The 15,094-nt window shown below is 37.8% G+C and overlaps 1 protein-coding gene across 2 annotated transcripts in view; it reads left to right on the top strand.

Annotated features, from left to right (window-relative positions):
* Positions 1-15,094, top strand: part of LOC114000755 (myelin basic protein) — a 114,600-nt gene that overhangs the window by 23,334 nt on the left and 76,172 nt on the right. The window contains exon 2 of one of the 2 annotated variants that reach the window (XM_027745303.2): positions 4,405-4,479. The exons of the other annotated variant lie outside the window; for it this stretch is intronic. Within the exon in view, the coding sequence (XP_027601104.1) occupies positions 4,429-4,479 (51 nt within the window). The 5' untranslated portion in view covers positions 4,405-4,428. The remainder of the gene's footprint in view (positions 1-4,404; positions 4,480-15,094) is intronic. 2 annotated transcript variants of the gene reach the window in all.

Genomic DNA, 15,094 nt, shown 5'->3' with positions numbered 1-15,094 from the left:
TAACCACAAATATCCATTAATTTCAAGGCAGATTAGAATGAGCTAAAAAAATGATATGGTGATACATGATTCTAAAATTTTTAGTCAACTGTGCAGATGAAGATAAGTTACGTGATCCCAACATAAGCGTATTTTTGTAGATATGTGATGTGTTTTTCCATGCCTTTTTGTATTTTTTCTTTTTTTATTTTGGATTTGGCAACAGCAAGGAGAAGTTCCTCTCCTTGGATAAGGCAGTGGCGTTTCTGTAGTTGTTGCTAGTTGGAATACGGGTTCCTATTGTGAAGAAAGCAGGAACGCTGGTCTAGGCTTCCATCAGGTTACCTGTTAGGCCGACTCCGTAAGAAGGTAGATTGATGTGAGGAGACATTTGATTTCCTTTCCCCAGGGCAAAATCCCATGACGGTTTTTGGAATTACTTACAGCAGCTGGCATAGCTGGAGTTATTGCTGTATCAGTCATGGATTGGGAAGTGCCAGGTCATGGCAGCAGAGCTGATTCAGCCAGGTACGTGATTATAGCATGGTGCTGAGGTGGCTGGGTGATTTCTGGCGGTGCCTGCAGCAGCATTTCACAGCTTCCTGCATGAATTCACTTAGTTCACCCAAAAGAAAAAAAGTTTTTGGGTAGCAGAAGTTTTTCCAGTTTTTAGTCTTGTTAAATCAGTTTATTTGTGTGGCCTGTTTTCTGAGCCTCTCAGATGGTTTTAATATGAAACCAACAAGTCTTGATGGGGAGTTCTGCAGGGGAGCTGCTGATGTAACTGATCACTGCAGGCATGCATAGTGTCATTCTGTGACTCAAGCTCATGTGCAAAATCTTTCATCTGACAGGATTTACAAAATTTGCACTGTTTCATAAGGAAGGTTTTGGATAAATGCTGTAGTGGTCAGAAGCTAAATCTCACATGCAAGCCTATTTTGGCAGGGTGTGATTCTTGTTAGATTCAAAGATGATTACTGCGTTTCTACAATACTTCTGTGTTTTCATTGTTTGGAGCATCGTGACTGTTCTTGTGGCTGTTCATCAGTGCTAAAGCATGCATGGATTCCTCTGCAAACAAGAATGTTGATCAGTCAACAGTCATTTGTTAGTAAGTGCAAGAAGCTGTTTCTTCTCTTTATAGAGAGCTGCTTAGTCTGGCAACCTGTACATTGTGAAGGTGACTAAAATGAAAATATGAGTCTTTTTCCAGCTCAGATGTTTTGAATAGTTGGCTGCAAGTTTCTACAAAGGTTGAAAAATTAGTAATCCCTTTGAAGTCAGTGGCTCAACTCATTGCATAAAGATTGGCGCAGATAGAAACTGCAATGTGGTCTCCCTCAGGACAGTAACAACCAAAATGAGCATTTAAGTTGTAATGTTTCAGGGTGTACTTGCATGATGAAGTGAAAAGGATCCATGTGCCCACTTTTTAATCAAATAAGGCAGACTTCTGCTTGAGGCTAAAGTGAAAAATTAAAAATATACAGTTTCACTTCCTAGTCAGATATCTTCAGAACAGTTGGCACTATACAATTCCTTTCATAATTCACGTCAGATTGGAAGCCTTTTTTTTTTTTCCAAATTATTACTTATAGTTTTCTCCATTTAATAGGTAGCATGAAGAATTCTGTAACATTTAGGATATCCTTGTTAGGACCTGGTTGCTTTTGTCCCTTTGGCTAAAAAGTGCTACATAAGGAATTAATAGTAGGTACCTGTAGTTAACTTATCTTCCTTTTAATCATCTGCATTCATTTATGCATGAAAAAAATGAAGTAAAATCTAGTTGCATTACTGTTAGTGTCTGGAGAATAAGAAGGGGTTGATCATGTGAATTTAGACCACATGCCGTCCCTCTGATACATTCAAAACAAGAAACAAAACAGAACTGAAAATTTACAGGCTTAATCGGTGCTATTAGTTTCCAAGCTTTTAAGTTTGTTCCTGTAGAGAAATGTAACACTTGGCTGAGATGTAAGTGTACTTTCAAACCACACTCCTAAACTTTGAATAATGTTGTACATTTCCATTTCTCCAAGCTATTTTTTTCTTTTTTTATTTCCCTCCATGTGTAATTTTTAGCATCTTACTGAAGGAATTATGCGCCCGGGAATCAGGAGCACGTGGATTAGCCATTTCATTTGCTTCTCTCTTTCACAGAATGGCTTGGGTTGGAAGGGACCTTAGAGACCATTTAATTCCACCCCCGACTTGCTTGGGTTTCATTTTGTTTGTTTGCTTTGTGCAGACTTGTGAGTGGAAAACTGGCCTTATTATTTTCAGGTATCTACAGCATGGCAGGATAGAGGTTTTCATTACTTTTCCTTTCACTGGGCAGCAAATGAATTTTAAATATTTATCTAGCTTAGTTTCACAGCCTGGCTCTTCTGTATCTGATATCTTTGTCTACCTTGACATTGCAGGACTGGGACCCTGCTATGCTGAGAATTTTGTGGTACAGGGTGATTGTTCCTGGAGTGTTACTCCAAAGACACCAGGGAGACTAACAGGAGGCAGGAGGACACTGATCACAGTTCAGGTTTGCAAGTGTACATTGGCTTCATAATCTGTGTACTTAGACATGTGTTATAGATCAAATTTGATAGTTAATTTTTTGATGAGTGGAAGAATAATACATGGAACATGCCTTTGTGTTTCTCTGTAAACATTGCTTACAGTTTTGTATTCCACTCTCTTTTCCTTATGTTGTGAAACAGGTAATGAGAGGTGAGCTGCTGCTTATAATTTGTAGAGGAAAGGCTGGTTTGAGGAAGTTCAGCTCTGAAACCCAGTCAGTGTATATGAATTTATTTGTATTTTTCCTTGAAAATTTTAAGAACCTCAAAATATGTGAATCGGTTGTATTGATTTCACAAATTAAAAGGATAGGGTTGCTGTGGGGTTTTTTTGTTTGTTTGGTTGTTTTTTTTTTTCATCTTTTATGCCATAGACAGTGCTGTTTAAAAAAAAAAATCTATTTCCAATTTGTCAGTAAATTCTACCTTGGGTACATTTACCGAGTTTGGATGCTTTTTAATTTTTCTTTTGTGAAAACTTAGAGGTGTGTATTTGTGAGGAATTATTTAATTGAATAAATGTAATACAGTGTGTGGCACTTTGATTTTAGAGCAAATTGAATTCAGTGAATAGTCAAATAAGCACTATAGGCCCTCAAAGTCTGAACTTTGTCTTTGGGTGGTTGGGTGGGGGAGTGGAGTGTCTGTGTGAATAAATCTATCAGTCTCTCCAAAATTTGCAGTAGAGATACAGTATAAGATTGCTTTTCACAAAGTTCACATTTCTGTGATGGAAAGTCATGAGTAATCAAAGTTTCTCTCTTTAGAATCCTTTTGTACACAAATCATGTAGATGGGGGTTGTAACTATATATATTCTACTGAGCGTAACTGGTTAACAGCCTATTGTTTTGCTTCGTGCATTTTCTATCATAAGTCTAGTTGTCTTTTCTTCCAGTCATAAGATTACGCTTAAGGAAGTAATTTATCCTTCTGATAGCGAGAGCGTAGTGCCAGGATTTCTGCTGCTAAAGTTGGATGGTATATACTTCTGTTTATTGCAGAGTAATAAAGTGTTACTGTTAGAACCAGAAGCTGAACTTTATTACTGAAAATTCAGTTCTTGATTCTGAGAGGAAAAAATCCACTTGGAACATTTTTTGCATGTCGTTTTAAGTTTCTTGTCTTTAAATGCTATGATGCACTGCATTCATGTCAGCTGAAGGCAGAACCTGTGTGTAAAATCCTATACAAATACGTTTCTATGAGAAGAAATATGTGGCATAACCACAAGTGTGCTCTAAAACCTGAAATTTGAGTGTTGTGGTTTAACCTACATGAGCTCTGTTAAAGCTGAAATACAACAGGATGAGACAAAATACAAAGAAAGAGTTGGCATTCCTTGTTTACATGTTTGTCATGAAAGTGGGAACTGTAAAGAACTTACACGTTCTAACCTCCACAGCAAGTTGTTGGCAGTTTAGTGTGGTGCTTTTTTCAGTAGTTGCTGTTTATATAATGGTAAATGTGAACTTACTTGATCTTTTATGGAAGTTTGCATTTTCAGATTATTTGATACATATTGCATTGTTTTGTTATTATAAACATAATATCAAAAAACAGGTCTAGTCTTGTTTTATATACAAGTTTCACAATGAACATTTTTTATTTTTTTAGTTTTCTTTTTAGAAGAAGGTAAGCTTTCTGGTATTGCTTAATTTGCAAAATAGACCAGATAAGCATATTTTTATTCCTCAGCATCTTTCACAGATCTTACCTTGGACTGTAAAAAATGCTTATTGTTTGAGAAAAATTTCTTTGTTATGTCTCAGATGAAAAATTAATTCATATTTCTGTGCAAATGTATTGGTTTCAAAAATGCTGTTTTGGTTTTATCTTTTCAGAATTTTAGGTTTTGGTGATCCAGCATGGGGAACCATGTAGGAAAACGAGAACATAGTGCTGACAAGTCAACCAAGGTAGGTGGAGAAAATTGTAGAGATGAGGCTACTTGAGAAATATGTATGTTATGAAATATGGGGGGTTTTTAGAGCAGTTGTTTACCAGATCCCTGATACCATTACTATTTTGTAGTTGACACTATAAAATGAACACTTTTTTTTGAAAGATGATGAGATCCTATGAGATGATGAAATCCTATGAAAAGATGAAATCCTGTGAGATGTGGCCAAATCAGGTTTTCCTGTGCTGGATTTAATGAGAGATGTGATGTTTTCCCATGTCAGATCCACAGCTGATAATAAGCTTCTCAGTCATGGTGGAAATGAATGAAGTGATCCTTAGAAGCAAGATATTGTAGAATTTTTAGAGTTGGTGAGCCAAGTTATTTTCTGTGTGTTGACTGTTTTCCGTTTCAGCAGTCACTGGCTTTGTCCATAAGAAAGAAGCTATATGGAAACACATAAAATAAGAGGATTCTAAAGGAAAAGACTGTCAGTCTGAGGAGATACAGCTTTAAAAATCTCCTTCCCCCACAAAGAAATATGAGAACTGTCAAAATGTTCATTAAAAGTTCATATTTGTTTTCTAAGCTTTTGCTGACACTGTTGTATTTTCTGCAAATAACGTGGTATTCTGTTTGGTTTGTGATAACATCTTGTTTATTTATTTTTCTATGTTGTACCAGAAGGGATTTCACACATATCCTAAAACAGGACATCTTCCCATATATATATAAAAAACTGCTGCTTGTTGCTAGCTGTTGCTATCTTCTCTCCACCCATCCTCACCCAAAAATAACAGTTTACAGTTGAAGCCCACACTGTATAAAGTTATTGCCCTTTGCATTGGACAGATGATGTAAACAGATAGTTCTGGGCTTTTTCTGGAGGAATGTGGGTATTTTGCATTGCTGTGGCAGATAAGCAGCTATCCCTAAAAGGTATACAAACTAGAATTTGTACAGTTATTAGTTCTTTGCCATCTCCTTTAGGAAAATACATAAGCACACTGGAAGGAATAGGGATAAAACAGCAGGAAGACAGGACAGCTGGCTACATATGTACATATGGTTTTGTTTTGTGTTGGTGCAGTATTTTGTAAAATGGTTTTGTGACCCAAAGTTTCTGGTTTAGTACAAACAATAGTAGGAGTCCCAAGTTGTTGTCCTGTGGTGACTTGCCCTTTAGAAAACTGTTGTGCAGCAAAGTCAAATGTACCAAACAGATGCATTTAGCCAAGTATTTTGATCCTTTCTGACTGTGAGGTCCTGCAGGTGTGTTATGGTAGGTTTACAGAGCTTGATGAGCTGTAGTGCACTACGTATGTCCTGATTTGGTACTTGAGGACAAAATTTGGTCAGAAAAACACATTGTATCTTCTCTCGTGTTGTGAGATCACAGGTGTTTGATTCATCTTCGTGGCAGGTGGGTGAGTTGTTGGGCACATGGGGAGTCAAAAAGCTAAAGATTCTTCAAATTGTAGCAACCTATGCAGTAGGTGGAAGGACTATGGTGGTGAGGAAGAGTTAGGTGGCCTTGAGTCTTGCACTTGGTGTGTAGGACAGATCCACAAGGAAGTGGTTTGCTGCAGTTCTTTAAAATTCCTTCATTTTCCTGATTAATTCATAGAGAATACTTGATTCTGCAATCAAAATAATATTCATTTACCAAAATTGTTTTTTGAAGGGGGAACTTATTACTGTAGTAATATGTTCTGTCCCTCACTCATCCTTCTAAGAGAGACAAAAATCAAAACCCCAAACCCCTAAACTTTCAAATTAGCAATGCTTGATCAAAATCTTCCTTTGTGCACAGTAATGTCATGTCACAAGAAATTTCAAGGCCACAGATTTAAAGTCAGGAAATAGATGGTTAAGGTGCTACTATGTATTCCCTATAGGTACTCAAACGATTCAGTTCTTACAGGCAGCATTAAAGTTCTTCTTAGAGGTAGTATTAACCACATGTCAGACTGTTTCTTTCCCTTTAGTTTTTTCTTTTTTTAAGTTGAAGTAGCTTTTTTGTTGTTGTTCAATATAGCTGTAAATTAGAACTGTCTTCCCACCAGTCTTCTAGTATGGAATGGCAGACAATTGCTGAGGCTTTCAGAGACTACAGCAGAAATGCTGAACTGCCCCTCCTCACTCGTAGCGATAAAACTGCAATGAAAGAGGTGAACATCTCCTCAAGAGTGTTTCTAAACTTCATTACTTTCACACTTCAGGCTGTTTACTATACCTCCTTTCTCAAACCTTTAATACCAAAGAAAACAGCAGAATTTTAGGCAGCATCTTTGAACTTTTGATGTCAAGTTTACAAAGACGGTAGTGGCTCCTGAAATGATAGACCATTTCTGCACAGAGCTATTTTATGTGTAGTGACATTAGAGAAACTGTTGCCAGCTGCAGCTATCATGATTCTTGGTTGTTCAGTAAAAGTCCTGTAATACAGCAATTACTATGGGGTTGGTTTGGGATTATTTTTAGTTGACATCTAACTTCACTTTACTTTTAGTAAATTTGACTATTTGAATTACAAAATTAGAAATAGATTTCAGAAAAGGAATTATTTCATCAAATATCTAAGATGATAACAAGATGCTTTCAAATTAGGAAATCTGCAAAAGACAGTAAAATGGCTTCCCATGCTGTGACACTTCTTTCAAAATATTGTTCTCCTCTTGATTTATAAATATGCCAAGCTATAGCGATTATTTAATAAATAATGAGATACTGTGAAATTAAATGAATGCTTTAAAAAATAGTTGGTCTATTTGACCTAAATAATGTGTAAAAGTGTTTACAAAACCCTTATGTTTTACTCAAAGCAATAATATACACCATCTCATTTCTGTTGGGTTGCTTTCTCTTGTGTTTGATGGATCGACATCCTTTAGAATTTTGTAAGATTCAAAAAACCTATTCAATGAACCAGTAATTTATCTTTTCTTTTTGCTTTGAATGGTTCTAGACTTTACATCTGCTTAATGCATTAGTAAATGTGTAACTATTTGTTTACTTTGTTCTTAGTGTTAATACTTGGGTTTAAACTTTACATGAATATATCTAAAAACAACAGCAAAAAGAAAAAGGGCTATCCTTCATGCCCTGAGTTTCTTTAAGTTCTCGGAGACCTAACTGTAAAGGAGTAGACAGAGTAGACAGTGAAGTTTTACTGGTTTTTGTTCAGAGCTGTAGTTGATCTTAGTTAATTTGGCATCACTAAGCTACAAAGTGCCACAATCTCTTCTGTAATGACTAAAGCTGCCTGTGTTACAACAGCAAAGTTTGCTGCTACTCCTCATTTTGATTGTCTTCCTCAGAGAATTCTGCACAGCACATTATTGCCATCCCAAAATCTTTGAACCTTCTTAGCACCTGCCAAAACTGGCCCTTAACTTCATTGATTGTTTGGGACGAGGGGGTTGGAAGGAAGGTTTCCAGCATTGTCCCATTTCTTCCACAGCACCTAGTCCAAGGAGCCTGGTTTCCATGGTCACATACTACTGTGGCAAGCATGAAAACAAGCTTGTGACCTATAAAGAAAGATCAAAACCCATGACCCTGCCATGTCAAGGGATTGCTCAAGAAACTTAAAAGGGCCTAGAATATATTAGATTATTGGAAATACTGGATTCTCTACCCAGCTCACATCACTGATGTACTTGGAGTGTGCTGTAAATAAACACCAAGGAACCAAACCCTCTGATACCCAGCTCTGAAAAACCTTGGGAAATGTAACTGCAGGCCAAAACTGAAAACAGACATGGTGGTGATAAGGCAATCTAAAATTTAATGTTTTGTATGAACTAAAAATAATCTGTTAATAATGACTGGGTCTTTCTGGGTAGTAAACTTATGAAAAACCTTGCCTTTAATTGCAATGAGGTATGTACCTAGATTCTATGTGTTTTGCAGTGGTTGATTCGATAATTTTAATAAACCGACTGGTTCTCAGTGTTTAAGGAGAACTCAGCATCACTAGTTCAATAAATCAGATGGTTTCTACACTGCTTTTGAGGAGATTCTATTTTCTTTACTCATTTTTTCCCCTGTTGTCTTGCTAATGTTCAGAAATTTGCACCCTGTCTAAGACTGCAGTAGTGGTCCTGATAACACTGACAGAAAGTTTTCTGCCTCTCCCTTGTAAAAGGGAGATGAAATTCTGAGGATGGGTGGCACGTGATGGTAGTTGTATTGATCATCTCATATATGCTCAACAATCTGCAAGCAAAAAGGTTTTCACACTGATGCACTACCTCATGGTTGAGACCACTTACAGACCTGAGCTATGTGTGGTTTTTACCAGGTGCTTCCTCTTGGTATGCATCATAAATTATCAAGAAAGGAAAAAACTAACAAATGTGGCTTTTGATTTTATTACATTTATATAGTCTTATTGCCATCCACAAATCAATCATGCAGCTTTTTCACTTTTTTCCCCTAGCAAACTTGCATAGCACTCTTTTTATTTTCTAGTGTAATTGTGGGTTTTCTCAGTTTTACCTTTTGCTGTAAAGCAATAAAAAGCATGGGTCCTTTTATGGTGTATTCTTTGCGATTTGATGTTTTTGATTAGAACACTCCCTCTGAGCTAATGTCTTTCTGAAGGCAAAGGAAAAAGAGAGAAAAACTTTAAAATGTTGAGAGTGACAGTGTTTTCTGTAACAGATTTGATGAGCATTTTTACCAGCCAGTTTTAAAGGTTACATACACAGTGAAGAAATTCTTGTGACCAACGAGCATCTGGTTAAGCTGGTGCCTGGCACAAGGAATTGCTGCTTTTGGAAGAGGCAAATCCTCTTCAAGAGTGTGAAGGGAAATTCTAGGCAGTCAGGTTAAGCATTACCAGTTGAATCTGATAGATGTCTGTTTTTTTCAGTTTCTACCATCGACCTAGCTTTGGCCTTGAGCAAGTCCTCATGTGCTCTCTCTGTCTCTCTGTTTAATTTCTTTCTCTGGAATGTTTGTTGGGACTGATGCAGTGTCATTCTGTATTAAGAGTAGTGCTTGGAGACCTTGAGTGGAGCCTTCAGATGCTAACGTGCTTCAGCTAGTGAGATGATATCATAACGATACAGAAATGACTGTATGGTTTGAAACCTCTGAGAATGCCAAGCATGAAGCAGCTATGACACCTGTCCTCAAAAATTAACCCTAGGACCATCTTTCAGTTTGGTATTGGAAGTCTGTGTTAATGGTTCACTAGGCAAATAGCTCTACTACAAAGTTAAAGGGAACGATTCATGTGTCTAAATCCAAGGGATATGTTTCAATACTTGACTGTTCATTAAATTCTTCGGGCGCTGAATTTAGTATGGTCAGTTATAGTCATAATATTTGATCTTTCTAATGTCTAAAATATGACAAGCTCAGATTTTGATTTCAGCAAGTGTTTCAGTGTTTCGAGTAAATGTGTAGGCAATGGTTTCATAAAATAAGTTGAGAGCATGTTTTCCTGTTCAGCACACAACGGCTAAGTACTAGTGTTTCTTGATTTAGGTCTTGAGCTGTTTGAGCTTGCATGGGTGTAAAAGGAAGAGGTGCAGTCACTGTGGTTTTGGCTGGGGAAGAGGTAGGGTCTTAGGCTTTGTTTTCCCACCCTCAGCCTACAGAACTGACTAGAAGAGGGAAGTGCACTCTGTGCTTTTTAAGGTCCTGTGCTTCAGGTGCCATGTTGTTGTTGAGGTTGTTTCCTATAGTTCCCTCCTTGTTAGTTTTGATACAGAACTAGATAAATGTCCTTTCAAATGAGTTTAATGCCAGTACCACTTAAATTAGCAATTATACTCCTGGAAGAACAGGAGCGTAATGCACTGGGAATTCTTTGTGAACTCTCTGTGAACTGTTCTATTTGCTGAGATGACTTTTCTAATGAGTCAGCCCATACTTCAGCCAGAGAACATGTTGTTCAGTTTATTAGCATCTTCACACAGAGAAATGAAGGCAAAGTTGTTCATATTTTTAATCTTGAGGAAGCAGTAAGTGACATGGAGATCCTGAAAGGGAGCAGTACCTTCCTTCCTCACATAACCGTTTGTGCTTTTACTGTTATGGTGGTCACAGATCAATATGTTCACAGAATGACAGATTATGCTGAGTGGGAAGGGACCCACAAGGAGCATCTAGTCCAACCTTTAGCCCTGCACAAGACCATCCCCAAGTCACACCAAGTGCCTGAGAGTATCATCCAAATGCTTCTTGAACTCTGTCAGGCTTGGTGCTGTGACCACTTCCCTGCAGAGCCTGTTCCAGTGTCCAACCACCCTCTGAGTGAGGAACTTTTTCTAATATCCAACCTAAACCTCCCCTGACACAATGTCAGGCCATTCCCTCGGGTCCTGTCACTGGTCACCCGAGAGAAGAGATCAGTGCTTGCTCCTCCTATTCCTCTCATGAGGAAATTGTAGACTGCAATTAGGTCTCCCCTCAGTCTTCTCCAGGCTGAACAGACTAAGTGACCTCAACCGCTCCTCATACAGCTTCCCCTCAAAGCCCTTCACCATCTTCATTGCTCTCCTTTGGACGCTAAGAGCTTAATGTCTTTCTTACATTGTGGCACCCAAAACTGCACACAATATTCAAGGTGAGGCTGCCCCAGTGCAGAGCAGAGAGGGACAATCCCCTCCCTTGACTGGCTGACGATGCTTTGCCTGATGCCCCCCAGGACACGGTTGGTCCTCCTGGCTGCCAGGGCACTGCTGACTCATATTTAACTTGCCATCGACCAGGACTTGTTGTATCACCTGCTCTGAAATTGGGTGAGATGAAAATTCTTGTTTGTTGCTTGGGCCTTAGTTATATTTGAGAAGAGCTTAAAAACACTTCTGCAACAATGTATTACCTTAGAATGCAGTTATGGATGTAAACTCACTTGCAATGAAATGTATTCTCCCTATTACAGAAATTGCCAAGCTTTACCTGTGGATACCCAGTGCCAAACCACAATGGAATCTCCAGTGTAAGACAAACCTGCCCTCTAGCACAAGTATTAAACCCTGTTAAAGGTGCATTTTAAAGTTTGTTCTCATCTTTTTCTCCTAATGCTAATTCTGTTGTCTTTGGTGCTCTTGGGCAGCAGCTGTGAGGAAAGTGCTGGAGCCATGCTTTATTTTAATTCTCAGCTTCACACTGTTGCACTTCTGTGTATAGTGTAACTACTGTGCAGCTAGCATAGTGTAACTAGTTGTAAGACATGGTTTTACACTGTGCCTCAGTACAAAGTCAAAACACTGTCTCTGCTTATATCTGATGCTAAATATTCTGCCATGAGAAAAGAGGAGTTCCACATTGTTAAGCTGAGTTGAATCCTGCTCTTGTTTGTAAATTCAGCAAGTGTGTAATGGACATCATAAGGACAAATACACAGGACTTTCCCATAGAAAGTATCACTGACAGTAGCTTCTTTTTGCACTTCAGAAGCTGAATTTCTTGAATAACTGCAACCATTTGTACACTGAGTAAATTTAGTTTGTCTGTGGCTACAGTTTATTTTTTCTCTTTGAGCTGAAATGTCACAGAACATTTTTCCTTTTTATTTAACTTTTTCAGGCGCTTTGCTTTGAGCTGATGGAAATGCTTTGATAGCATTTGCTGGAGAAAACAAGGGTTTTTTTTAAAAGGAAACTGAAAAACTTTTAAGCAGAATAATATAACTTTATTCTTGATTACTGAGATAAGATTCACTCTTAAAAACAATCTGATCTTTCAGTGCAGCAACCAGTGAATGTGGCCATAAAAATATCAAAATTTGCATAATGCCAAAAGCCACACAGTACATAACAGTTACCCTGGATAATTAGGGGGACTTCTGAGCATCAGTTGTAATCAGGAAGAGGCAATAATGGAAATCTTGCATTTTTGTGACAGTGCCACAGAGTGATGTTCAGGCTGATGAGGCTAAACTTAGCTAGAACTGAAAGCTGATTTAGGGAGGCATGAGGGCACTCAGCTTGCTCATGATTGCTAGGCAGCTCAAAAACCATCGAAAAGACCCAAGAGCCAGAAATCTTAACAAGGCTACCACCCCTAAGATCTATCTTCAAACCAGACACTTATTATCAAAACAGTGGTCACCATTTTGGGGTCCTCAGTTGTTCCTGTTCTGTGTAAAGCTTCAGGAATGGATTCACTGTTTGGTGGTGCTGAGGTTTTCAGATGAGTTATGGAAATCCCAGTATGCTGGAGGTGTTTTGATTCAAAACAATTCAAGACAGTGATGTTGAAGTCTGAGTGATGTGGGGGGTTTTGTTTTGGTTTTGTGGTCATAACTGGCTTGTACTCCTAGCTCCTTCTACTTTATCTTCCCTCTACTTCTTATGCCCAGTTTCTTTCTGCATACTACTTTCTGCCAGCACCTCTGATGCAGTCAAAATACATTGCTTTGATTTTTCTGAGGCATTAGAAATAGTACTTAGTTACTAACAGTGTTGTTGCATGCTCAGAAACAGTGAAGAGATGGCCAGCTAACAGGCAGTCTGATCAGGAAGGTGTGAACACCGTGGAAGAAAACAGAAAATTTGCACTTCTCTGACAACACATATCCACTAGAAAAACTATTTTCAAGCCAGGTCTCTCTCTTCATGTTGGCATATGACTTTCTGCAACTGTCCCAGCATACCACAGTACATTGCTTTACAAGGCTATCCAGTAGTGCCATTGTCAATATTTGAAAGCTGAAAATCAAAACTGTTCTCTGTTATTTTTACGACCTACTGTCATCGCCACTTATGTACTCCTTTGTCATAAAGCTGTGTTGGATTTTTGCATTTGTACCTTGTACCTGTTGAAAAATTTGTTTTATGCAGAAAATGTAAGAATTGCTGTGTAGTTCTTTTGGGGAAATGTGGCTAAAATTTGTCAACATGAAGTGGAACTGTGTGCAAAAAACTTTAAATCTCACTTCTGTTCCTTTTGTGCACTCATATATATAAGTATGTACATGTCCATACAGAAAAAAGTACAAGTGTATATTTAAAAATGTTTATATATAAACACAAGGGTATATTCAAGTATTCATACTCTGCTTATATCCCTGGATGGCTGCAAAAGTACTCTATATCAGTTTCAAAAGGCAAGATCAGTAGCCTCCACCCTGGGGAGTCTGACTATCCATTCTGGTGTTCCCTATGAACTACAAGTTAAGTGTTTTCTTAACGCTGAAGCAGAACTTTCTACTGCAGATAAAACTTTCCTTATGGTGCACAGTGATAAAGCCTGAATAATCAGTACTTTTTTTTTTAAACTCATGTCTGAAATTCCAGACAATCCTGTTTTTTTGCGACTTGGCAGGTGAAAGATTGCTGAATGTAAGACTCAGAATCTCAAGTCAGTGCCTCTCAGTGAGAAATGTTTATGCATCATAAAATATATTGAAGATATTTCAATACCTAATATTTTTTGATTTTAAATATCTTTAATATATTTTAAAAATATATACTACGAGTATAGTTAAATATATCTTTGTGTTCTAGGAGAGGCTTCAGAGTTCACAGTAGGTGAGACTCACTGCCTAAAGTAACAACTGTTTTGTCTTTGGTATGCTGCTACACAGAAAACTGAGTCTGTTTGGGACAAGTGATGTTACTTCTGGAGCTCAGTCACATGAGATGAGATTCTAGGTCAAGACTGTATATAATGAAGACTAAAACTTACTTTTTTTCTGCTGAAAGAAATACATGAAAGTGTCATGTGCTGCACTATACTTGCTGATAGAAAGAGGTTCTTTCCTATGGTGTGGTGCTAATCTTCAGTTTCTTTCAGAATCAAATCTGTGTTTGGAGAAAATTTATGTTATATATATGTTATATTTATGTTATTTGAGATGGATCTGAACCACTGTAATCCACTACATTCAGATTGGCTTAAATGAAGCATGTTCTGACAATGCGGATTTGAACATTCAAACTTAGAATTCTGAATTCATTTACTTGACCAGTTAATGTTGATATTTTGATTCTACAATTCAATATTTAAGAAAAAAAAAAGAATTCTGATACCTTTTCATCTTGTTTTGACCTGTGTCTTGTGTTCTACTTTCCTGCAATCCTCTCAGGGTGAGAGGGGACTTAATTCCATTCTGAAATTTTTTCAGTATACTTCTGTTTCTCCCTCTTCCTTTCTACTGGCATCTTTTCTATTGTTTATTATTTTATTCTTGTTATTATATTATGCTATGCTATATAGGTTTTACAAGGATTGATAAAACCATCTAAAAATGAAATTTTTATACAGTTTGGGGCGGGGGGAGGAGGCCGAAAGATCCCTATCTGTGGATGTATTCAGGTGGAATGGGGAGCTCTGGGTTCCAACAGCCTCTCAACAGACTGTATGGGTGTCCTGGCTAGTGACCTTTAACTCCAAGTACACAAACAACCAGTGGAGCAGGTCCCATGTCTGCCTTTGACAACAGATGCTGAGATCTTTCAAGTGTCAGATTCTACTCTGGGATTTTGCAGAGTTTATAATGCCAGAGCATAATGCAGTTAATACTGTAATAACACTGTATTGCAGCTGTTGAGTCACCTGATTCTGGGAGAATAAAAGGTTTGTGGCATTTTTGAAGCTTATAGGGCTTGACACATAGACTTTGTATGAACTAAATTGCCTGTCTTGTATCACTCCCAATTCTATCT

Source organism: Pipra filicauda, unplaced genomic scaffold, assembly GCF_003945595.2.
Source record: "Pipra filicauda isolate LSUMZ 115617 unplaced genomic scaffold, ASM394559v2 scaffold224_size1409572_pilon, whole genome shotgun sequence".
Lineage (NCBI taxonomy): Eukaryota > Metazoa > Chordata > Aves > Passeriformes > Pipridae > Pipra > Pipra filicauda.
The sequence above is the reverse complement of the archived record's forward strand: the minus strand, read 5'-3'. Positions and strand labels throughout refer to the sequence as shown.